Source organism: Coccinella septempunctata, chromosome 2 (genome assembly GCF_907165205.1).
Source record: "Coccinella septempunctata chromosome 2, icCocSept1.1, whole genome shotgun sequence".
Classification (NCBI taxonomy): domain Eukaryota; kingdom Metazoa; phylum Arthropoda; class Insecta; order Coleoptera; family Coccinellidae; genus Coccinella; species Coccinella septempunctata.
Window position 1 is genome coordinate 40,769,854 of NC_058190.1, and position 27,613 is coordinate 40,797,466.

A 27,613-nucleotide genomic window follows, 5' to 3' on the forward strand; every position below is an offset into this window, starting at 1 on the left:
TAAATTCAGAAAATTCTGAACAATTCAGGAATTATTAGTTTGAGAGCACTGACATATTAAAACACTATCATTATTTTTCAGTATTTCACTATCATAAACCTAATTATCGAATTTCAAATATGTCCGGTTCTCCAGAAACGTGTAATAGGCACTTGAAACACCCTGTATTGTTACCAATCAGAGTTCAAAATACGACCATGATCAAATTGCAGAAAAACTCTTAAAATAATGTATCACTCGACTCATATCCTGTTTTCAAGGACATGAGAATGAAGGGTTATAAAATCTCTAATAATAAAGTCCACTTTCTTTCACAGGACCGAAGGAAAGATATCAGTTAAATTACTTAGTGAAGGTGGAATCTGGGACACTGTTTATAGTACAGTAGTCAGCAACTCGACAGAAAAATTCCATCCATAAATGGTGCTTACCATTCCGTTATATAGCATCAATATGAAATTCAAAGGAAACCTATTTCCACGAGAATTGTTGAGCACTTTTCATTCACTGGAATTACAGGTCGTATCTGAGTCAGCCGGGGTATATACGGTATCTAATAGGCCAGTAACAATATTTATGAATCGAGAATATGGTCCTTTATTCTCCTGCCGTATCTGGCAAACTTTCATAAGGTTTTAGTATGATAAATCTTCCTCGGAACTGTCTCCGTTATTTTGGCGTAATATTTCTCCTATAAATATTTGGGAGGTTGATATTTCCGAAGTATGTCGTCTTGTGCGATCGCTCGTAAAATTCCGGCAGTAAAATGAAAAGGAAGCTCCGGATAGGAGGTCGTTAAATTCGTAGGTACCTATGTGTGGTTTTATTTTTCCTTCCCATACAGGGTGCCCCAATAAAACAATACTATAGCTGCATGAGAGAAAAATTTTGAACACATGAACTTCTGTTCAAGTGGGGATAATACTGGACCAAGCGAACAACTCACTTCACCACATGGTAGGTATGGAATCGCTGGAAACAGTGTGATCAGAATCGTTGGGTTATACTGGTGCCACTGAGGGTCATAATCCTTCTGTACCCTTTTTTGAATTAACCTTAGCTTTCTCTTACAATTGTGCAGCGAATTCCGAATATTCGTCAAAAAAAATATAGGCTCCCAAAGTCCCAGAGCACAACTAGGAAAATCCATTACTTACTCAATATTAGTCTGAGCATCACTGAAGAAGCAAACTAACCAACCCACAAAAATGCATTATTTGACCTCTCAAAAGGAAAAAACCTTGTAGGAATGGGATGAACACTCCCTCACCTCTGTGAGTTTTTGTGAAAAAAATAAAAATAATTCACCTAATATGAACAAACTTCTGTGGTTTAATTGCAGAAAAGTAGACAGGATCTGCCTATATAATTGAATAGATAGAATTATTTAATTTGAGGCTAATTGCTGTCGAGTCAATAAAGAATCCATTAGTAGCAGCTCCACAACTTAAAGTTTTTCAGTTTGGAAGTAAGATACTCTGTGTAAATTTTATTAAAATTGATCAGCTCGTATATTCAGATAAAATGAGCAATGCTTTGTGAATTCTTCAGAATTTCCGTATCCCATATGCCTATCTGTTTGATGGCATCGAGATACCATCATGAATTTTTCAAGATGAAACAGCAGAATCTTGTTCATTGTAGATATTCAGTGTACTTTCAATTCGAAAATTTCCCTAGGGCTCAAGCAGCAGTAATATTTCTTCCGAGGTTTCGACGAACGAAATCAATAACTGTGAGTAAAGGAAAAAAAAGCTAAATGACTTTGGAGAGGTTCCTTCTTCGAAACATAAATTGAAGATATATACTGCTCAACAAAAGTTAAGGAAGTTCTGAACGACTTTGCATACTTTCGATCAGATTATTATTGAAGTATTTGGCTTCGATATATTTCTCTGAAGTGTTTCGGTAAAAGCCGTCTGGGTTCTTGAAGTGAACATGGATTGTGGAGATGGTTAATGAGAATCCAAAGCTCTTTGTAGCTGATTTCAAACGTGTTTAAAGAGATTAAGGTCTGGTAACCGAGGGGGCCTTGCAACAACAATTTTTATTTATCTATTGCTAGAAGCCATTATTTAGTTAATCCTTATTTCTTCTTACTTTTTCACCGTTTTCCATTTGGGACAGTGTTCGTTGATTTGAAGATGAGATCCTGTATTACATTATTACTTTTTTATCTCTTTCGGTTATCCAGTTCCCTGGATGTATACGTCATTATCTCATACGCTCCGTTGTCGCTTGGAGCTACATTGTTGTGGTGATAATATTATTTTCTGGAGAGAAATAGGGTGAAGCTTTATGATGGATTAATATCCCCTTTAGTCATCCTCATATTCGTTGGGTCCTAAATAATTATTGAGTATTTCTTCAGTGTTGTTGATGAATAACAAAGATATCATTTTTTCCGGCAGAAGGAAAGAAAGGTAATGCTTATTTTGTCTGGAAATCGACTCTATATCATTGTTGATGAACAAATAATCGTAAAGAGAAACGAAGGATATATGCGAGAGAACGATATGGAAAAATGAACGAACCCAAAAAGTTTTATTACGCAACTCCCTGTTACCTTTTCGACCTTCTGAAGAAGTTTATATTGTCCCGAATACGAAAGTCTTTTGGACGTTTCTAGAGAAGGAAGTCGGTTCTCGGACTGTTATACATGTTCTATCATTCTGGAATATTTTTAATATAATTTCTTGGGCAGAAGAATTTCACCATCAGAAGTGTGATTTGGTATTGAATTTACGGCTCTTTTCATTGAAAAAGGCTGAATTTTTCAACTGACAACTGGAGTTATAATCAAGAAAACTTTTTGAATTTTTTGTTCATTGTGAGTGAATCATTCCAAAGGACGCAGAAAAATTCTTGTATCCATCAACTTATTCATCTGACAACTCAAATAACAAATAAAACATTGTAAATCTGTACCTGACCTGAATGAGTTCTGTGAAGTGGTCAGTGAAATGATTAACGGTAATCAGATCGATATCTGATTTTCGGACGAGTGTTCATTTTACTTTGACAGCATTGTGTACCGGCATAACTGCGGTATTGTTCAGATGAAAATTCGAGATTATTTCGTGAGATGCATAGTCAGCTTCATCAAAAATTAAATGCGGTGTTGAGTTTTCGTTGGACCAACCTGTATTATTATTCAGTTTTGTTAACATATCTTATTCTATATTTGTTGTTTTAGTATGTTGTACAGGGTGGGCAAAATTGGTGATACCCTAACTACAATTTTTCAATCCAAAGAGATAGAGGATATAGAGGCCACAATACTTTCGTCTTTTTTCGAGACACTGATAATGCCATCAACTGCATTCCTCTATCTCCTTTTGTTTTCGCCCAGAATTGAATTTTGTGCGATTTCAACTTTGGTCATTATCTTCGTTTCTATTTGTGCTAGGATGTTGAAATAAAAACATTATAGAGACACTTTTTTTTTAAAGCAATCCGGTGGCGTACTATGATTTTTTCCAACAGGTTTATTTGCTGAGCGCTGAGCTATTATATAACAGTTGTGTTTTTTCATAATATCTCAACGAATCTGAGGACGATGTATGATGTATGATATACCTCTGAAATGGGAAAAATGGCCATTCTTTCTAAGTCATTTCACACTACTGTTTTCATGAGAAACAACACAAATGTTATAGGTCAGCAAATAAACCTGTTGGAAAAAATCATAGTACGTCACTGGATTTCTATCAAAAATGTGTCTGTACAATATTTTCATTTCCACATCCTAGCATAGAAATTTTAATTTTGGCCTGTTTAAGCTGAAGCGCCTCAGAGCAAACTCCCGTACAAAGTGTAGGTATCACGGAACTTCAATATCGACAAAACCAAAATCCTGGTAAGTCCCCCAGAAAGCCTTCACACAGATATCAGCCTAAAGGATGAAACTCTAGAACAGTTCGAGCAGTTCAAATACTTGGGAAGCTTCATAAATACTATAGGGCTAAACTGGACACGGTAATACACAACCGTATCAATTCGGCTTCACGGGCATTCTGGAAGTTGAAGGACAGAGTGTTTCAAAATCACGACCTCAATCTGAAGACCAAGACAGCTGTTTACAAAGCAGTGGTCCTCCCAACGCTTCTTTTAGGAAGCGAAAGCTAGACGCCCTACAGGCGACATATTAAACAGCTTGAACAAACGCAACAACATAATCTAAGACAAATAATGCACATCGGATGGTTCCACAAAGTTTCGAATACAGAGGTCTTGCAACGCGCGAGTTGTACAACAATTGAGACTCAAGTAACGAGTGCCTGACTCAGATGGAGCGGCCACATTCTGAAGATGCAATACACCAGACTCCCCAAAATAGCTCTGTATGGCGAATTCATAGAGGGAGCGCGGAAACCAGGAGGCCAGTATAAGCGGTTTAAGGATATACTCCATCAATCCCTAAAATCAGTTGATGCCAATCATAACTGGGAACAACTTGCGTTAGACAGATCACAGTGGAGGTCTTTGGTCCACAGTTATAATGGGGACTCGAGAAGAATACAGCGGCGTCCAGATCTGGTTGGTGACTATCCATGCCCGGAATGTGGAAGGATCTGTAGGTCACGGTTGGGTCTGTTCAGTCACAGGAGGGCACACAGTCGCAATTAGCCCTAAGAAATTATGAGTTTGTTACTAGAGTGGTTTGCAACGGTTGTGAACTGTACAGAGCAAGCGCAATTCCCTTTTAAGGTAGGGAAAATCCATTTGCGCTTGCTCTGTACAGTTCACAACCGTTGTGAACCACTCTACGAACAAGCCTAATAAGTCTGTTCGAACCGATAGTTTTTTTTTTGTGAGTCTTTTTATAGATTTATAACCGGTAATGGAATACATCAATGAATGAATGAATTAGTTTCTCGAAGAAAGACGACCGTAATGTGGCATTCATTTTCCTCTATCTCGTTGGGTTAAAAAGTTGTAGTTCAATTTCTCCCACCCTGTACAATAAGAGAGCAACAAAGCAATATGTAAAATTTGTCTATATAATACATATTCATCAGTGTGATATCGATACCATGCCCGAATTTCCTCGATCAACAAATAACTTCCTGAGATTTCATATCCGAAGATTGCCAACAAACGTGAAATACGGCCGGCCGGCCAGGTGTACCGGAACAAGAAAACCATCTCCAATCTCCGGAATTGGCAGTAAAATAGAGTTTGAAGAACGAGCCATTTTATATATTTTTACACTGACCCGGTTTTACGATAATACTGCAGTTTATAACGGGGCAAGTTCGCCCGGAGTTCAGACACAGATCGAAAGCGATTCCGGGCTGCAGGTCGAAATTTACGACCGTCTCCGGATCGCATCATCGGTGCCGATCAATCATCCCCGAAAGGAAATCCTACTGTTATTTTCAGTTTTATCGACTCGGACCACTCGACTTGTTGTCCGAGCGCCGGACAGCGATAATGTTCGACACACGTCTGCCTAGATGGAAAAATAACACGGGAATTCGTTTCTGCCGTCAACGATTCGGCTTTTTCACGTTTATAAAACGAGTCACTTTGGAAATATTCCGATTCCGTGAAAAATAACAAACGACAAAAAATTTGTTCTGCCGGATAGGCAAGGATGATAGCGATGGAATAAGTTCGTTCATAATACTTCTTTTGTTGAAAATCGTGGTGTTGTTTGGAAGCAGTGTGAAAAAGAAGAAATGTTTCTGAAACATTGTCCACACGTGTCCAAGAAAAACTTCTTCTAAGAGAATGATTTATTCTGTATTGACAAAACCGACGAGGCCTTAAGGATACTTGCCATATCCTCGTCAAGGTTTTAGGCGGTGAACACATATGAGCGGCCGCGGCCACGATCACGATCACGATCGAGAAACGTCCCATGCAAATGTATTATTCCGCACATAATATCACGATCTGTTCAGCGATATAGCGGTGTTCAGTCGCGATGTCTCACGATCGTGAACGTGATCGCGGCCGCGGCCGCTCATATGTGTCCACCGCTTAAAACTGGACCCTCACTGGAAATGAGTTTTCTGTGGCATGGTAAAACAGTAAAAACAATCACACAAAACACAAACCAAATTAAATACTATATATATACAGGCTGTCTGTAAACGAATGCGAAGGACTTAAGGGGATGATTCCTCGATGAAAATATGCAGGGGTAGTACCTATAATTTTTTTTCGAAATCGACCTTCCTTCCAAGAGACAGCCTTTGGAAGACGATGACGAGTTGACAGTTTTTATTTAATTTTTTTACGGGTTCTAAAATACATTGAGTCATAAAACTATACATGATATGAAGCACTAAGTATTTTTTAAGATTTCATAACTTATTAGGGGTTGAAAATAACAACCCCTTAAGTGATCCATAGAATGGCTTCCTCCCGCTAAAATACATACATTAACTCTCTGCCTCATAGACTTTCGTAAACTGTTCTTATTTATTCGGAGAAAAGTATCGACTTTATCGAAATTTTGCAACACACTTTTTTCTCCAGAATTGAATGGGAAACTATAAGAGAATTTCATTTTTCGAAAATCTATCCCAAGGAAACAATTCTTGAAAGAAAATCATAAGGGGTTGTTATTTTCAACCCCTAATATAAAGTTATGGAATCTAAAGAAACTGTGTGAGTAACATCTACTTAGTGCTTCATATTTTGTACAGTTTTATGACTCAGTGTTTTTAGAACCTTTAAAAAAAATTAAAAACTGTCAACTCGTCATCGCCTTCCAAAGGCTGTATCTTGGAAAGGAGATCGATTTCGAAAAAAATTTATAGGAACTATCTCTGCTTATTTTCATCGAGGAATCATCACCAATTCAAAGTTCATATTGAAATCATACTCAACTGTTGGTATGTTTTTGAGACATGAAAAATTCTCCTGCTAGGGAGAAGTCTTCGACACGCACAAATATTTTAACACAAGATTCTTGAGGTCAAAAAAAACATTCTTTTCCCTCACACCATTTTTTCCGAATCGGCTCGGTTTAAAAGATACAGGCTGTTGAAAAACCATAAAAAATGTTATTTGTAGTTTTATCTCACAAACGGTTGAATCGAAGGAGATTAATTTCGGAATATAGTTTTGAATTTATTTATTATTTATTTATCGAACACAAAAACCATCCACGTGTTCCAGTTTTCTGATTATTACCATTAAGTACCATAAAAATACCAAAAATTCAAAGAACCCAACTCTTAAAATTGAGTTGGACGCTATCTGATGAATATTTGAATGTTGTGTAAAATAAAGGTATGTTTAAGATTTATCTGTGAAATTTGAAAAATTGAGTACTTTGGCTGAATACAACTCTGTTTAAAAAAATCCAAAGAACTGTAGTATCAAAGATTTAGGTAGTTATTCTGAAGGTTATTTTGTTTTTCCAGGGTTGGCACAGCTCATTATGAAAATTTTAAATCTCTATATCTTTTTATCAGGGCCGACCCGAAAAAATGGTTTGGAAAAAAGAGTTTCTTTCGAGCTCAAGAATCTATAGTGTTGAAATATTTGTAAGAGTCAAAGACACACCCTGTAGAGTGCTGTATTCCAGGATTTTTTGGTTTTATTGTGAGTTTATTCATTACTCCCCCTTCTTTTACTTGTTCGTGCAGTGGATGCAGATAACATAAAACTGTAGTGGTCGTAGTGGAGTTTCTTCAACTTCTTTCAGTTTGTCGTTTCTATTGTCTAATTCCTGTTGATTATCACGTGGAGTATTGTTAGGTTTCAAAGAACCATTAAAGAAAATTCCGGGTGATAGTGGGGACTGCTATTCGTTTTGAAACCTCTCAAAGAAGGTTTATACATATTCAAGTATACAAGTTTCTACTGGCGATTTTTTCCATTATCTATGCCTATTTATACAGAATGAATAATCTAACGTACCTCCTTTAACCTCACATATTAAATTCAGATCCGAGCCTTCGTTATATGGTCCTAACAGGATGGTTTTTTCTATCCTTTTATCGTCATAGATGTGTATTTTTGATGGGGGCACTGAAACAAAAACTTGAATTAGATATACAATTATTTACTGGTTTTAAAAGTAAAAAATATTTTGATGAAGTTGTGTAGGGATATCGTAATTATTACTCCTCATCACATTTCTGAATAAAAAACAAATTTCACACTCAATATCTTTCAAAATTTCCGACCCAAACCATTCCAAATCGAAATTGAAAAAAGAAAAGTATTTGAAATATAATATCCCGACTTTCGCCATGTCAAATACAAATCGTTGTTGGATCCTTGAACTTATAGATTGTCTGAGGACAATGCGAATGCTTAGGAATTTCTCACGTGCCCTTACTCCTTTTTTTTAGATTTTGTCGGCATCATTTGATTCCATAGCCTCATACATAAAAAAAACCACATATTTTTCATAAAATGAAACGGTGAAACAGGGTGCGTGAATTCCAAACTGATATTCGGCATGGAGCACTTGAATTCTTCTCGAGCAGATCATCATCAGTATTTTCTTTTAGTATTATCTCCTACCGCACCCATAACCTACAGTACCTATATGAATGCCTCCTCAAGGACTCCGCCGCTATATCTTCGGCAACATAATGCATCTCACCGCACATCGGAGTGCTGCTACCAGTTTCAACCTCGAGAATACCTAACGTGGAATCTGCATAATTCGCATTCGAAATCTGGCGCTCTTCCTGCGCTCAATCCACTACGAAGAATGTATTCGGGAAAACCGAGACGTGACCTTAATCTCGCCTCGTGGAAATGCATCAGCCCTTGCCGGCAACTTATATAAATATATTCTTCCCATTCGCTACAGAATCTCCAACAATGGGAGCTCCTTATGCGCCATATCTGCTTTTATTAACGTTGGCGTAAATCAAACTTCCACCCGCATTCCTGTCTCCATTGACATGTTTCGCGAGCATGTGAGAATTTGAGCAATACGGCATTATAGCGGCTACGACAAATGGAAAATGCAGGAAGGCTATGGAAAACGGACGTAATCGAAACGAAATGGCGAAGTGTCGGTTGCTCGGATGAATTCAAAATTCCATCTGTCAGAGTTGTTTCTTTTACCGATCTCCTAAATAAACGAGTCCATCCCCCAGGGAGAGGACTCTTCCATGGTGCATGTTGAACTGTATGCTGTTCTTGTCTGTAGATACATAGATCCGCAGAGGATATTCCGGAAAATACATCTACGAGGATATATTGAAAAATTCTTAGCCTACTATAGAACCAAACAAAATTTCAATGTCAAAATATTTTATTACTCAACATATTCTCCTCTTAGTTGGATACATTTATTACAAGGAACCTGCAAAGTCTCTAGACCTGTCAAAAAAAAATGTTTCTTCTTGCTCTGCAAACCAGACCTCCACAGCTTTTATTACCTGCTCGTTTGAAGAAAATTTACGACCTTTTAAACTTTTTTTCAGTGGAGGAAAGAGATGATAGTCGGATGGTGCAAAATCTGGTGAATAATTGGGATGTTCTAGTAATTCAAATCCTAAATCACGAATTTTTTGCATGGCAACATGAGATTTGTATGCAGGGGCGTTGTCCTTAAAAAACAAATCACCTTTGGATAGCTTTCCGCGTCTTATCTCTGTAATTTTTTTTTCCGTAGAGTGATCAGTAATGTCGAATGGTAATCTCCAGTTATTGTTCTACCCTTATCCAAAAAAATCAATCATGATTACTCCATAGCAATCCCACAAAACTGAAGCAAGAAATTTTCCAGCAGATTTTTGGACACGAAACTTCTTAGGTCTTGGAGAACCAGAGTGCCGCCATCAAATCGATTGTTGCTTTTTTTCTGGATCGTAGAAATGTACCCAAGTCTCATCCATAGTAACAATTCGGTTTAAGAAGTCTACATCGTTTTAAAATCGAGTACAGATCGAACGCGATGCTTCTACCCTTGCACGCTTTTGGTCAAACAGTTGGAGATCCATTTTGCAGCAATTTTTCTCATGTCCAAATTGACGTGAACTATATGATGAATGAGTTCGTATGAAATATTCAGTGCTTCAAATATCTGTTTTAGCCCAATTCGACGGCCTGATAAGATCATGTCATGAACTGCATCGATATTTTCGGGTACTGACACAGCAACTGGCCTTCCCGATCGGTCATCATCTTCAATGAAAAATTTATTTCTTTTGAAGCTTTCACTCCAATTTTTCACTGTCGCATACGAAGGACATCGATCACGAAGCATGTCTTCGTAAATCTTTTTAATCCCAAATCGATTATTTAAATTTTTTCAATCGATTTGGTTTCAGAGACTGAAAGTGAAAACCCTAAAGAATTTCAGAAGATGGAATCTTCTTCAGATTAAATTTCAATCGATATCTGTGAGTAAAAACTTTTGGCATGATTCGTAGTCAGAACTAGTGTGGGTCTTTCATTTATTTTTTTTATAGAAGTGCCCCTGCTTAAATACACTTCACTTAAATGTTCCTCTTAGAAATCAGAAAACTGTCAAAAATGAATTCGACAGACATTCTATGGTGTCGAGAGAACACCAAAGAAATTTTGCTGGTGTTTAGCTGTAATGTCAGCTTGATATCCGCCTACTAGGTAAATAAGTCCGGAGATAATTTTAGCCTATACATGCGTCTCAAGCTATCTCTTGAAATTTTTTTTCTTAAAAACCGTTACTTTCAGCAGGTAATTACAAGAGACCTTCTTTGTTCAAAATGAATCTAACAATCAAGAATTGATTTTACAGTGGTATAATATCAATAAGGAAAAAAGTTTTGGAGCAACAAATTTGGGGGGTGGCTCTTTCTACTCCTTGCAATTATAGGAGAAACCACAAAAAGTTTTTGATTGCCTTCTCGTTCTCATAGATTGTCTGCTAAATTTCAATGCTATTAGTTTCTTGGTTGGAACTGTTGAACTGTAACTAGACAGAAGTAGCTCAAAAATTGTACATATGAAAGACCTACAACAATTTTTACGTGACATTCCATCACTCAAACGAGCAACTCGACGTGCGCCCATATTCTCATTTTCCATATGTCTCACTATCAAAGAATCTACCTTCATAAAAGTAACTCAAACATTTCCCCGAATGAGATGACGTAAATAAGTATGCGCAAGTGAATTTATTATTAAACGACTGTATGTATATGAACTGCATCAAAAAACTCTCGTCCTAATGATATTGAAGCCTTTCTTCAAAGGTAAGGAAAGAAGCGTCTCTCTGCTTTCAGATTTAAGTGAACATTCTCACCTCGCAACATTTCAACAAACATAGCTATGAAATGAATGTCTGATGGGCTTCAATATCCCCCAACAATGAAGGTTTCCAAAGCGTCATATCTCCGGTTTTATTAACGCTGGCATAAATCAAACTTCCATTTGCATTCCTGCATCTATGGGCATATTTCAGGAGGATGTGTGCAGCACGTCCCGTGGGAATGAAATATAGAAAAGGTAGAATGTCTGTGGAGAATGGCACGAAATTAAAATCCACTCGTATATGACGTTTCCTTTTGCAGTCCGGGATTCACCTGGATTGAGTTATTACATGAGATATTAAACCGATCCTCCCATATGCATCTCACATCAGTCAAATGCGAATGTTGGTTATTTTCCGATCGCATGAGCCGATATATGCGACAAGAGTACGGGTGGAATTGATATTTTGTTGAGATTCTGCGAAAACTTTTCATTGAATATGGAAGATTCGATTCCATGTGAACACCTCACATATCCTGCTTTCTTTGGATTGCTGCTACATTCGTCTAATGGAGGGAAACTTCAACCGGCAATACTTGGTCCTTCGATTACTGCTGAATTTCAGCACAGTTCACTGTTCGATTAAAAAAAGTCTGTCTGCATCTTGGAACATAGATACATGGAATGGACATTCAGTGCTACGAATGAATTGTTTGTAGTACACAAATTCGATGTTTCTCTGTCTAGCGCGACACTAAGGCAGTGGCGTTATATTGAAAAATTTACATATACTCCATTCACATTTATTTTAGCAGTCGGTTGGCCATGAAATAATTATCTCAAGTGTTTGTAACTAGAACGGAGTAAGGTTGGCACTCATGAAATGTCGTTAATGTCATAACGCCGTTGCCACAACTAATATCAATTTTTATTAAGAAAATGCCGAAAGTGATTGAAAAAGAGACAGGGTTTCAGGAAGTGCTATTTAGAATTCAGGTCCGCTCATTCAAATAGTTATACCCTGATATTCTAAAATCCAAATACTTCAGACGGTAGCGAACATGCAAGAGAATTTATATAAACTGTTTCATCCGAATCTAAACGACTTATATTTGAGCTGAATATTTCCACAATCAGAAAGATTCTGAATGAAGAGGATGACAAAGAATTTTCTTCTATTGGGAGACCCAAAAAAGTGGTGGCATTTGAGAATTTTATGTTTGAGTAAATTAATGCGAAAAGTTTACTACAGGATTTTCGATGAATGTCAACGGAGAATAAGTTCCCGAAAATTTATTTTTCTATTTTTCATTTGACTTGTCGTATACATTTTAAATGTCTTAAGGTACCAATAAATACCTAATTATTATTATTATTATATATCAATATATTAAGATGAGCAGCCACAAATACGCGCCAGTTGTCTTGTTAATTGTTTATCCATGTGAAATTTTTGTTCAAAGGTGAAGTTCATCTTGACTTGAAACTTCTTTTAATTCCTTTCACTTATATTGATGCAAGATGATTTTTGTTGAAGAATTTAACATTCTTGTAATTATCTGTTAATTCCTTCGGGATATACCCATTCCCAACAACTGCATCATATGCATTTCATCTTCGGTTTAATATTTTTGAAATCTACAACTGATGTAACGTTTTCAAACTTTAGCCAAAGAAGATAACGAACATTAACTCTCCTCAAACTAGTGCATATTGAGATATTATACTGATCTCTTGTATTTTCCATGCAAATGACTAGATTTGGTATGCCTTCAATCAGTTTGTATAAACTTCAATTATGTTCGTCACATATTTTCCGAAGAGATTCGACATTGTGATGAAATACGTAATAACATAAACTTTCACGTAAAACGGGCAATATAGCGTTGAATTAAAACCTAAAAATGTTTTGACAAGCTTCATAACCCCACATTTTCGTACTATACAGAGTTCAATGTGTCAAATTTCCATGGCCAACCGAGTGCTAAAATAAAAGCAATGGAGTATACTTCCTACCTATTCGTAGTGAATATTGACGTGACAATGAAGTCCGAGTTAACTGTCTCAATTGTGATTGGCGACACTAAGCAACTATCTCACTCTAGGTCTTTGGAATGTTTATTCTCCATTCTATGTATCTATGTTGTAAGGTCTGCATTTATCTTAGCGATATCGTTTCCAATAATTGAATACAAGAAGTTTATCTCCTACTGCTTCGAATATATAACTTAAAAATTACTCATCAGGCTATAAAGAGTGTGTGATGTGTTGAGATGTCTTCATCTTCCTATAGTTACTTCCCAAATTTACCATCTACTCCAGAAAAGTATACGCCACTCAAGAATTATTGACATCTTGAATAGCTGTGGAAAAGCAATTGAAACTGCAGAAATTCTTGAAGATATTAACCTGCTTCTGGACTTCCAAGGCCTACCGGGATGTCAATAATTCTCGTTAACTCATCCTTAGTAAGGCACTCACCAATAACTGTAAAATTAACTCTACTGTTCCTTGTGGGGGAGTTCTTGAAGTCGACTCGACATCTGTAAATACCTTCGTCAGATATTTCGATGTGGTCGATGAAAAGGAACGCTGGAGTGGTGGTGGCCTGAAAGAAGGCACGTGGACCGAAGGCGTTAGGGCTGGACCACAGTTTTGCGTTGTTGGCTTGTCGACCCCTCAAATCGTAACTGTAACAGAAAAAAAAGATTTATTTTTATATACGTATTTAAAGACAAAGGGGGAAACATAAGGACACAATAATGATTGTTCAGGATGAACTTGAATTGACATTAAATTTGTTTTTGCTTGGAAAATAGGGGTACGTTAATTCCTTGACCTAAATTCTGATAGTGGAGGACATGTCACATGTACAGGGTGATTCATAACTAATGGGACATTCAACTTTAACGCCCTCTATTTTTTTCCACATCAATATTTTATTGAGGTATATTTGGTCCTATCGCCATATTTTGGTCCAAACAATCTGCCCTTAGCCTATGTCCAAGTTCTCAGGTATTCAAAGCACATGAGACTCTACTGAGAGTTTCATCTGTATGAAAATAAGTTATGTCTGGTCGCTCTGAGATCTTACTCTAAAACATTCGGAGATCTCCATTCAAATATATCGATCAATGAACTGGATGTCTTCTTCAACCAATTTCACGCACATATACGCCATGTCCAGCTGAGAATACGAGCGTGAATGAATCCCATTAGCTATAGATAGAACGCTTCAGTTTCTTGAAACCGGCTTCCTCCGCGATATATTCAAACCGGAACAGGGCCAGCAATTCCGCCATAAAAGAAGATCCCCTAGTATGCCGTATTTTTTCTCCCGGAAATATCACCCTCGAACAAGTCCAGAATGAATGTTTTGTGGCGGAATTTCTTTATAAAGACCCCTTTATGCTAGCTCAACAAACAGATCTCGGAATTCGCAAACAGGATACCCGGACCAGAGCAGTTCTCCGAGAATGGATGGCGAAGTGGAACATTTCGGATTTTTATGGAATAAAACTTTATTGGTGCTCTTAGCGACTAATCGAGAGACAGCCAGTGATATACAAGTGTAACGCATGTGGAATAGAAATGATACGCCGCCACCCTAGCGGCTGCGGAGCCAGCAGTCGATAGTGTCTTTCGGAAGGATTTATGGGAACCTTTGAAAGGATCTGCCGATTGCAGATTTGACTGCGGACTCTTTTTGTAGCGGTGTCGAGCACGCTGTTCCGCCTGGATATCGGAAGGCTTTGGAAGACCGACGTGGAACTGGGTTTTTCGCATTTTCTTCCGATTTCAGTCGGATAACAGTCACAAACACAAATTATTTATTCCTCTCACTTCACATACCCATATATAAATGTCGTTCGAATGGTTCGGGAGTGTGAGTGATATTTCTGCATCGATTTTCTCACGAGTGATTAGTGTTTTTGGAAGACCTTCAATGCTACTGAATAGATAGATGCAATGTATTGTCACAGGCTAACTTGGAGAGTCCAAAGCGACTGCGAACTTGCAGGAGATACCCACAAGATGCTGTCTAATCACTCCTACTGTGAAACTTAGTCATAGATGGTCTCCTGGAGACGCTTACAGGCAAACGGCTTCAATACTCAGGCATATGCTGACATTCCAGTGTTAGTAATCAGGGTCAAGCATGAAGGAGCATAGGTATCATTGAAAGTGGTTGCAGGAAGAAGAACCTAATGTCAATCCCTCGAAGATCATTCCGTTCAGTAAAATGCAAGCGCAAACACATTTTACTGGACCACACCTACCATGAGGTCATGCATTCATTCATTGCTGTATCAGGTTACCGGGAATAAATCTACAAAAGACACAAAGAAAACTGTGCGAACAGACTTATAATTTTTCAGGGCTAATTGCGACTGTGTGCCCCCTTGTGACTGAAGAGACCCAACCGTGACCTACAGATCCTTTCACACTCCAGGCATGGATAGTCACCAACCAGATCTGGCTGCCGCTGTATCCTTCTCGAGTCTCCATTATAGCTGTGGACCAAAGACCTCCACTGTGATCTGTCTAACGCTAGTTGTTCCCAGTTATGATTGGCATTAACTGTTTTCAGGGATTGCTGCAGTATATCCTACAAACCGCTTATACTGGCCTCCTGGTTTCCGGGCTCCCTCTGTTAATTCGCCATACAGAGCTATTTTCGGGGGTCTTGTGTCTTGCATCCTCAGAATGTGGCCGCTCCATCTGAGTCGGGCCCTCGTTACTTGAGTCTCAATTGTTGTACAACTCGCGCGTTGAAAGACCTCTGCATTCGAAACTTTGTGGAACCATCTGATGTGCGTTATTTGCTTAGATGACGTTGTTGCGTTTTTCAAGCTGTTTAATATGTCGCCTGTAGGGCGTCCAGCTTTCGCTTCCGTAAAGAAGCGTTAGGAGGACCACTGCTATGTAAACAGCTGTCTTGGTCTTCAGATGGAGGCCGTGATTTTGAAACACTCTGTCCTTCAGCTTCCAGAATGCCCGTGATGCCGAATTGATTCGGTTGTGTATTTCCGTGTCTAGGTTAGCCCTATTATTTATGAAGCTTCCTAAGTACCTATTTGAACTGCTCGACCTGCTCTAGAGTTTCATTCTCCTGGCTGATATCTGTTTGAAGGCTTTCTGGTGGACTTATCACCAAGAGTTTGGTTTTGTCGATATTGAGTCTAAGGCCTAAAGCTTCTAATATATATTTGTAGGTGTCCAACATTATCTGTAGATCCTCTGAGCTGCTAGCGATAAGTGCGCATTCGTCTGCATATTGAAGTTCCGTGATAAACTTTGAACGGGTTTTTGCTCTGAGGCGCTTCAGGTTAAATAGGCCTCCATCAATACTCATGTCAGCAATTATCAAAGAAGCTATGGCGAAAATATTGAACAGTAAAGGCGCTAACACGCAGCCTTGTTTTATTCCAGAGTTGGTTAAGAGATGGTCGGTTGTAGTGCCATCATGCTGTATTCTAGAGGTGTTGTTAATATGAAGGCTTTCACACACTGCTAAGAATTTTTCGGGTACTCCAAGACGTCCCATGATTTTCCATAGCGCTCTCTGATTCACCGAGTCGAAGGCCTTACTTAAATCGATGTAGGCTGTATAGATACTTGATTTTTGTTCACGAGCCTTTTCTTGCAGGGTAAAAATTAGGTCCACCGCACCTCTTAGGGCCACACAAAGGGGCAAGAGGCAATCCAGCAAACGCAGACATTGATAAATGGAATGGAGAGTATTCGGATACAGGCCTAGAGTACAGTGAAAAAATGTCAGACCACCAGGATGATAACCCACAGCTTCAAGTGCTGCCAGTAACACCAAAGATATTGGAACTTGCTTTCAATGTGAAAAGGGTCGAAAAACTAATTGTTTGGACTGGAATCTTGGGAAATCATATCGTTGGTGCACTTTTGCTTACGGAAAACTTGATGAATGATGAAGCTTATCTGGATTATTTTGATAATTCGATGTACCTACCCAGGAATTCTGGAAATCTCTCAAAATGATAAGAACCTGCTACACCCAACAGGATCTAGCGCTTCCTCATTAGTATGCAGAAAGAGTTCAAAATTTTCAGAATAAAAATATTTCCGAGCGTATATCGGTCGTAGTCTTCCTACAGAATGGCCTACCCGGTCACCAGATCTGACGCTTCTTGGAGAAACATTGAATCAAAAATCTATGAAACAGAGGCGACAAGTTCGGTTTCTTGCTAAACTTATACTCTAAGAAACTCGATTTGGAAATTTTTGGAAATTAAATTCGAAGACCTTTGAAATAAGTTGTCCCTTGACCCCTGTTTCCTATTCAAATTCTTGGGCATGTAGCTCCTGCTCGTGGTTGCAAGACGAAAAATGTGTCCCCCTGCAAGCATTAAAGAACGTATTCAATTAAATTCTGATAATAATAAGAGAAGGAACTTTGTAATACACCCTGTAGTACAAAATATTTAGTAATTATTCGAATCGTACCTACATCTAAATAACCGTTTTCAGTTACTTCGACGCACAACGTCTTCACCATCTCCCGTTTTCACGGTGATTTATGAAGTATTCGGATTTTTTTGCGGGGGCGATAATCGAATGAAAGTAATTTTCTCCTCCTTCCGTGTCAGATACGCCTTCCTCGTTCCGAAGTGGAGAATCATATTTGTTGAATGCTGTGCGGGAAATTCCAGGGAGTTTTCCAGGAGAGAAAAGATCCACATTCAATCATTTTCGCTGTTTAGTGCCGGACGGTTTACACCCACAGCAAATAATCGTAACATTACGAAAGAATCACGATTGGGGAATGTCGGAAGGCACAAGAATTCCGGAAGAATCCGGGCGTGGGGTGAGAAAGACAGTTGGGAGACGGGGGTGAAGTTCTTCATTTTGATGGGGAGAATGTGGGTTTGCTACGAATAGGTGCAAATGGTCATTTGTGGTGTTTACCTCATTCAATATATGGTAGATTTTTAAAATTGCTCATCTTGGGTCAATGTGTCTGCCTCAGTTTTAAGGGGTGGCTTTTTCTACCTTGTGGTATTATTGATTGATTATTTTTTTTTTGCCTTCTCTCTGCCACTAAAGTCGGTCTGCTCAATTGAATCATGAGAAACCACTTTTCTGGTTTCTAAGAAAAGAATAAATAATACTTTATGGAATAAAAGGAAACTTTTACAGCGGGTTTCATAAAACTTTGATTATCCGATCAACGATTTGACAGTCACTCGATTTCTGAAACAAAATCACTGAAACCATTTGATTTCTGAATATATTGAAGAAGTAGCATTTGAGAATAATTGAATGGACGTATGAACATCATAATTTGATGCGAGAATGATATTCTGAATGATCATGACTGAATTATCAATTGAAAACAAATTGACGTCTAATCATCCATCAAGCATTGATTCCCCGGTCAAGCTTTATGAAACCCGGAGTGAATCCTTTATGTGAAGGACTACTAAAGTGGCACTTTTGATCCCTGGGGGATTAAAAGTAGAATAATGCTTATAAGGTTTTTATTGAATTTTTTAATAGACATGAAAATATTGCTATTACCTATATTCATTGAAAAATTAGCACAAATTCAATCTAGATGAGGTGTGGGATTTCAGACACGTTCTTTTATCGACAATGCTCATTTTTGATCAGAAAGTACTGATTTTTCTCACCTGTACAAAGGCTCACTTATGATTTCCTTGAACCATAATACCATGGATACCCCATCATCTCTATCTCTGGGTGTCAAATCACAGGGAAGTCCTATTTTCTGTCCAAGCACTCCTTGAACTGAATCCATGGGAACTGTAACAATAAATAATACGTTTTACACTCGTTGAAACTCTGGTTAGAAAGTGAAAAATCTGGATCAGCATTTCTCACCTAGGAGTTCAATAGGGTATACTAAGGAAATAATAAAAATTCAGGTTTGGCTAGTTTTGAGGGCCGCCTTGTTTCATTTGAGGCACCCTGAATAGATTTTTCAGCGTTTTTCATATTTTTCATGTATCGGATAAGAAATAAATTAATTAGGAATGTTATACAGGGTGACTGTTTGAGTTGTTCAAATATTTCAACAGTAGATTCTTGAGGTCAAAAGAAACACTTTTTTTCTTACCATTTATTCTGAATCGATTAGGTTTAAAAAATACAGGCTTTTGAAAAACCATAAAAAAAATTATTTCTAGTTTCACCTCACAAATGGTTTCATCGAATGAAATGAATTTCGGAATATAGTTTTTCCTTTATTTGATGAATCTTTTTCGAACACAAGATATCACCCACATCTTCCAGTTTTTCCATTATGACCATTACGTACCATAAAAATACCAAAAATTCAAAGAACCCAACTCTTGAAACTAAGTTGGACGCTATGAAACGAATATTTGAACGTATTTTAAAATAAAAGTATTCTTCATACTTTTTCGTATAAGGCGTCGTTTTCGAATAATTTGATGTTCAAAAATAAAAAATATCTGAATTATTCGGAAAATTGGGTACTTTGGCTGGATGTAACTCTGTTTAAAAGATCCGCAGATGTGTAGTGTCATAGATTTAGCTCGTTATTCTGAAGGAAATTTCAATTCTCCAGGGGTAGCATAGCTCATTATAACTACAAAACTACATAGCCTTGTGGCGTTGATAAGTTCTTGTTATAGCTCATTATCAAAAACTAAAATGGTGTATCTTTTTATCAGGGCCGGATAAAATGGTATAGGAAAAGAGTGTTTCTTTTGACCTCAACCTCACTGTTGAAATATTTGAGTAAAAGACTCACGCTGTAGATATTAAACTATTTCAAAAATATTTTTCAAACTGTTTCGTCAGATCATAAATATTAAATTCGAATTCATTAATTCTCAATCATATTATAGTGAATTTCTGAGTATTCTTCACACGAACCAATTTTCGAATAATTGCCAGAAATTCACATTCCAAAATCGTCGTTCCCTTTTATGGAACTCGTAAAAGAAAATTCTGATGGAACAGGTCAACAAAAAATTATTTCAATATTCAGATCCCCGAGTTCTTTCAGTAAAGCTGGGGAACATCTGGGCGGAGGTATAATATTTACATAAAAAAGGAATAATATAAAAATATAAATGTGAGCTGCATCAGCGAAATGAATGAATATTGCCGGAGATAGAAATTTTATTTTTGTCATGAGAAACATTCCTTCTACTTTTACCTGCAGTATATTTTCAGGATAAGGTTACATGGAGAAAGAAGACGTTTCAAGAGGAAGGAAGAGAATTAATATTTTTTTACTCTTCTGTGTTATATGATCGATAGCAAAATATGAGATGAATACGAAGGGTTCGAATAAAGAGAAATTCACATCTTGGGTTTTCACGGTTTTGTAGAAAAATGCTCGAATAGGTTCATTTTTATTTTGAATCAAACAACTCTGGTCTAATTGGGGAGTTTTAATATGCACCCTGCAGGAAAGGTGTAGGGTAGTCGAGATTTTACAAATGGCAACCCTAATTTTATGTGTCAGCAATGAGTATAGAGTCTCTGTTGCTGAGGATGATTTCGTTATTGATATTTCTTTTTATCGAATTGTTGAAGTCCAATTTTACTATTTTAATGAACATATTTTGAGGTCAATGATTCACACTTAAGGTGTGATGGATGTTTTTGAAGTGCTATTGAAACACTGAGTGTCAGAAATTGGAACACCCAGTATGAATAAAGTTTTTTTAAAGCATTTCTAGCAGAAGATTTTCAAGTAAGAAGAAGAAACGATCAAGGGTGATACTTCGTTGTGTGATAGAAAACCAAAGACCAAGTGCATTGAATCTTTCTCGCATGCGACATTAGTAAATTGTTATTGGTCAATTTTGTAGTGTAGCATGTGACATGGTGCTATCTCGTGTTGTAAGATATGTTGCTTTCAACACATTATGCAAGATTATGTTATTTTTTCGGACCAAATTGGTTCGTTTCGCAATAATTGCCTAATTACGAAAAGATGAACGCCCAGTATGGAAAGCAGTGGCTGAATATTCCCATCATTTTCACGAGGACGCAAATGTTTCACGTTTTTCATCTCATTCTTAATTCATTAGATTAGGGCATTGTGGCAAGACGTTGAAATTAAAATAAGCACGGTAGAAAAGTTCTCAATGGTTACTGGGCCGAACTTGAGTAAGAAAAATTGTAGTAATTAGGAAATGTAAATTTTTCCTTGTGCTCTTAAATTAAATTAAAAGGATTAATGCTTCTCCGTGAATGAGGAGTGATAGCTTCGGAGTTTACAATTACGAAGAAGCAGGAAAAAATTCGATTAGGTAGTCGGAAAATTGCTGCCAATTAAAATGAGTAGGGTACCGGTGGAAAAAATGATAATAGGTTTTTGTTGCGTGCGGATTTTCCCCATTAGAATGTAAATTCTGCTTCTCTGAAAAGTGCTCTCTTCGATCTCTCTCAATAATATAAGGTGGAATCGATAAAAAATTGCAAGAGCATTTTATCAGATGAGCTTTTATTGCTTTTCTAGAAGTTCAACATAAAAATCAATATAATTCTCTCTAAGTATAGATCTGTGAATTCTTCTGTTTGCCTTGTCACTATAAATTCATGATTGGAGGTTTTTCAAGGAATTAAGTGATTTTTAAAGAAATTGGATCAAGTTCGTGAGGCAGAGGTAATCGTTCTTCAAGAACTTCACCATGGAACTAACTGACTACTGCGTGAAACGGTTCTGTATTGAAGAAAATTCAATTCACTCCTTTTCCCTCATTTTTTCAATCTCTTCATTTCGTTGTACATTCCAGGGCCGGACTCATTAATTAAAGTGTAAAAGGTAAAAATATCATTTTGTCGAAATTGATTCCTCACATAACTCTTGGTGAAACATGATGATGAGGTTTCACAATTGGATACATAAATACAGAAAGAACACAGAATTGCGCTTAAACGGATATCTGAAGCACTGAATATAATATACGAACGCGTTCATCATATAGTTCACGACAATTTGGACATGAGAAAAATTGCTGCAAAAGCGATCCCCAAATGTTTGAATGTTGACCAAAAGCGTGCAAGGGTAGAAGCATCGCCTTTGATCTGAAAACGATGTAGACTTCTTAAACCGAATTGTTACTATGGATCAGACTTGGGTACATTTCTACGATCCAGAAACGAAGCAACAATCGATGGAATGGTGACACTCTAGTTCTCCAAGACCTAAGAAGTTTCGTGTCCAAAAATCTGCTAGAAAAGTTCTTCCTTCAGTTTTTTGGGATTGCCAACGAGTAATCATAATTGATTTTTTGGATAAGGGCAGAACAATAACCGGAGATTACTATTCGACATTACTGACCACTCTACGGGAAAAAAATTAAGAGAAAAGGTGCGGAAAGCTATCCAAAGGTGTTTTGTTTTTGCAGGACAACGCCCCTGCACACAACTCTCATGTTGCCATGCAAAAAATGCGTGATTTAGGGTTTGAACTACTGAAACACCCCCCTTATTCACCAGATTTGGCTCCATCCGACTATCATCTCTTTCCTCAACTGAGAAAAAGTTTTAAAGGTGGTGAATTTTTTTCCAACGAGGAGGTAATAACAGCTGAGGAGGTCTGGTTTGCAGAGCAAGAAGAAACATTTTTTTTGAAAGGTCTAGAGACGTAGCAGGTTATAGCTGTAATAAATGTATCCAATTAAGAAGAGAATAAGTTGAGTAAAAAATATTTTGACATTGAAATTTTGTCTGGTTCTATAGTAGGATAAAATTTTTTTAATATATCCTCGTAGTTTTAGCCGGATCAAAAAAAATAAAATTCGTTTCCGACTCCTCAGTGACTTCACAAAAAAGTACTTCGTTACCCGCCAATTAATCATCCAATTACAGAGGGAGGCATTGAAATTCCAATCGATCAAGGGTCGCGAAAGGAAGTGGCGTTTAACTCTGAGAAAATTATTAAGCTTACATAAGGGGACCTTGAATAGGCCACCAGGGCCCGCTGAATCGAATTTTACGGCTTTCAAGTTTATAATTACTGCTGAATTGTCGTCAAAATAATGCTCATTCCTTGTTTACGGGAGCGGGGTAGAAGATCCTTAATTGGATACAATTTCGGTTGATTAACGGAGACTCGACGACGTTGCGATAGAATAAAACATTCTTCAGCCGACGCAGTAAGACGTCGAGCAAACCGTTGATCAACTTACGAAAATGAGAGAAGGCTTGATAATCAATTGTTTTGAAAATAAACAGAATTATAGAAAAACTGAAAAATTCGACTACACAATTATCTTACTGTAAGCCTTTAACAGCGGCCACTGGCAATGGCGGTTCGAAGCATGGCTTTTTGGAGGAGCATAATGTTATAATTGAAATTCTGAAAGGTGTTTGTTGATTCAAAATAGGTATATTATTATAATTCTAATATAAGCTATACAAGGTATCTGTAAACAAATTCGAAGGACTTAGGGAGATGATTCCTCGATGAAAACAAGCAGGGGTATTTCCTATAAATTTTTTTCGAAATCGACCTCCCTTCCAAGATCAGCCTTTGGAAGGCGATGGCGAGTTGACAGTTTTAATTTTTTTTTACATGTTCTAAAGAACACTGAGTTATAAAACTATACATTATTATGTATAAGTAAGCACTAAGTAGATGTTACTCACACAATATTTTAGATTTCATAACTTTATTATTAGGGGTTGAAAATAACAACCCCATTATGATTTTCCTTCAAAAATTTGTTTTCGTGGGATAAATTTTCGAATAATAAAATTCACTTATGGTTTATCATTCAATTCTGGAGAAAAAAAGTCTCTTGCAAAATTTCGATACAGTCGATATTTTCCTCGGAAAAAATAAAAACTTACAAGCAGTATATTATACGAAGATCTATGAGGCAGAAAGTTGATGCATGTATTTTAGCAGGAGGTAGTCATTCTATGGAACACTTATACGATGAAATAGAATCAACAGTAATCAGAACTGCTTGTAAGTTTTCATTTATTCCCAGAAAAGTATCGACTGTATCGAAATTTTGCAGGAGACTCTTTTTCTCTAGAATTGAATGGGAAACCATAAGAGAATTTTATTTTTCGAAAATCTATTCCACGAAAACAATTTTTGAAATAAAATTATAGGGGGTTGTTATTTTCAACTCCTAATAATAAAGTTATGAGATATAAAAAATTGTGTGAGTAACATCTACTTAGTGCTTCATATTATATATAGTTTTATGACTCAGTGTTTTTAGAACCCGTAAAAAAAATTAAAAACTGTCAACCCGTCATCGCCTTCTTAAGGCTGTATCTTGGAAGGTCGATTTCTAAAAAATTTATAAGAATTACCCCTGCTTATTTTCATCGAGTAATCTTCTCCCTAAGTCTTTCGCATTTGTTTACAGGCACTTTTTGACGTAGAATCCACTGACGAGCTCAAAATATTTTTTCATTTCGGATGACTAGGCGAACTTTCATTTTTTTAAATGCAAAATTTTATTGAATTCCTTATTTCTGAAAAGGAAAAAACTCTTGTCAGTAGATTCTACGTATAAAAGTGTAGTATAAAAGTTTCATATCTGTAACTTCAAAGACAAAAAAATTATGAGAACTTTTCGAAATCGTTAAAATCTCATTTTTCGCTGATAACTCAAAAACGAAAAATCGTAGATGGCTACTGTTTCCCATATTCTTTTCCCCTGAAAAAGAACTCGGAAATCTGATCTAGATTTTTATATTTTCTACAATACCTACAACAGAAAACTGTAGAAAAAAGGGAAAAAAAACTATTAAGTTCTTGTCAAGTTATAATGTAACAAAATGAAATATGGATCCATTTCGCATTTTTTTCCTGAGATACTTCGACTCGCTTCACATAAAAATAATGAATTCGAGAACTCATGAGCATATTAACAAACAATAAAAATGATTTGCAGAAACACAAAGATGAGATCAGCTTACAAATCATGATGCATGTCTTGTGTTGGCAATCAACTGCTCTTAGTATCTATACCGCTTTCCTCCCCCAACCCCCAACGGTAATCTATGGGTATGAAAGAGCTCCACTGATGACGAAAATAACATTTTCATCCTGAACCTTCATACCTACAGCGGGATGTGAAAGCATATTTCATTTTAACTGCTCATATATCCCGGTATGAATACGAGAATTCATATCTCATAATTCTGCGTATAAGAACCTAATTTGGGCTTTTGGTGTTATCTGTGGCAATGAAAACTCATATACGCAATGCGAGAAAAAGGCTGCTCATGAATGTCCGCCATTCAGAAGAATGAATTGGCGGGTGCATGAATATCATTCTGAAATCTTTTTTTTTATTGACGATGGAAAGAAGCAGTTATATTCCTTCATCAATCTGACGAAGAGCGTCTAAAAAACGAATCGAATTCATCCGCTGCGGAGTGTTGCCTCGTTCGCCAAACTATGATCACAGAGCCACTGAGATCAAAATTAAATTAGTATATTGTAGCCCACTTTCAAGAAATATTTAATGTGCATTGTTCGTACTAAAAAAAAAATATAAAATATAGAAGTGTCAAAACAAATATTCAGAATTTCTATTGAAGATATTCTACAATTATTATTGAGTAATGTAGAGGCACAAATTCTTTGTGACAGTTTAGTCACAGAGCCACAGAGATCAAAATTAAATCAGTATAGGAGCCCACGTTCAACAAATAATTAATTATACAACTGTTCGTGTTAAAATATCATATAAAATGTAGAACTGTCAAAACAAATATTCAGAGTTTGTTTGGCTGATAAACTACAATTATTGAATAATGTAGAGGCACAAATATTTTGACAGTCACAGAGCCACCGAGATCAAAATTGAATTAGTATAGTAGCCCTCGTTCAGAAAATATTCAATATGCAATTGTTCGTGATAAGCAATCTTAAAATATATCGAACTGTCAAAAAAATATTCCGAATTTCTATTGAATATATTCAACAATTATTGGGTAATAAAGAGGCACAAATATTTTGTGACACTTTAGGCACAGAGACATAGTGATCAAAATTAAAACAGTATAGTAGCTCGTAACTGTTTCAAAGGATCATCTTATACCCACAACATTATTTAAAAAGTCCTTCCCGAGTTACCCTGTTGAGATCGGTCTCCTCCAGATCACGATCACATGAACTCCTGCTCTGAATTCTATTACAGGCCTCCTCTTGTAATAACCGCTTTTGTCATAATATTATTCCCTGGTGGTAAATATTTTACCAAAGCTACAAGCTGCGTACATTATTGTGACTAGGGTTTACTACGGTTGATTCCTAGAGCATACCTATGTTCGTATGTTGTAGGGATGAGTGGAACGAGTATATACGAGTATATATCCGACCTAAAACAATTTACGTGAACAGGGAATGAAGAATTGTCTATTGAGAAAAATGCCCATAGGCTGCAGTAGTATTCACTTTTATTTTAGCAGTCGGTTGGGCATGGAAATTCTGTACTATGCAAATTTGACAGACAAACGCGAAAAATGACAAACGCGAAAAATTCGGTATATCCCTTTTAATTCGGTTAGTTAGCGGAAATCTGCGAATATGTTTCGGTCCATTAATATTGAAACGAAGCAGTCACGTGACAGTGAGTCCATGCATTAAAGTCTATGAGATATTACAAAGCCATAAGTAAAACAAACTATACCCCATTCACTTTTATTTCAGCACTCGGTTGGCCATGGAAATTTGACAAATTTCACTCTGTATAGTACGAAAATGTGGGGTTATGAGGCTTGTCAAAAAATTTTTGGGTTTTAAATCAACGCTATGTTGCCCGTTCTACGTAGAAGTTTCTGTTATTACGTATTTTATCACAATGTCGAATCTCATCGGAAAATATGTGACGAACATAACTGAAGTTTATATAAACTGATTGAAGGCATACCAAATCCAGTTATTTGCATGGAAAATACAAGAGATCAGTATAATATCATAATATGCACTAGCTTGGGGAGAGTTAATTTTCGTTATCTTCTTCGGCTAAAGTTTGAATACGTTACATCACTTGTAGATTTCAAAAATATAATTACCCGTAGATGAAATGCATATAATGCAGTGGTTGGGAATGGGTATCTCCCGAAGGAATTAACAGATAATTACAAGAATGTTCAATTCTCCAACAAAAACCATCTTGCATCAATATAAGTAAGAGGAATCAAAGGAAGTTTCAAGTCAAGATGAACTTCACCTTTGAACAAAAATTTCACATGAATAAATAATTAACAGGACAACTGGCGCGTATTTGTAGCTGTGCATCTTAATACATTGATATAATAATAATAATTAGTTATTTATAAGTACCTTAAGACATTTACAATGTGTAGGACAAGTCAAATGAAAAATAGAAAAATCCATTTTCGGGAACTTATTCTACAATGACATTCATCGAAAATCCAGTAGTAAACTTTTCGCATTAATTCACTCAAACATAAAATTCTCAAATGCCAC

At 36.8% G+C, this 27,613-nt stretch overlaps 1 protein-coding gene across 2 annotated transcripts in view; it reads right to left on the reverse strand.

Annotated features, from left to right (window-relative positions):
• LOC123307604 (protein turtle) overlaps positions 1 to 27,613 on the reverse strand; it is a 330,136-nt gene that overhangs the window by 115,903 nt on the left and 186,620 nt on the right. For both annotated transcript variants that reach the window (XM_044889979.1, XM_044889978.1), the window contains exons 2-4: positions 18,831 to 18,963; positions 13,645 to 13,853; positions 7,882 to 7,992 (exon numbers count right to left, since the gene is read on the reverse strand). In XM_044889979.1, the coding sequence (XP_044745914.1) occupies positions 7,882 to 7,992; positions 13,645 to 13,853; positions 18,831 to 18,963 (453 nt within the window). The remainder of the gene's footprint in view (positions 1 to 7,881; positions 7,993 to 13,644; positions 13,854 to 18,830; positions 18,964 to 27,613) is intronic.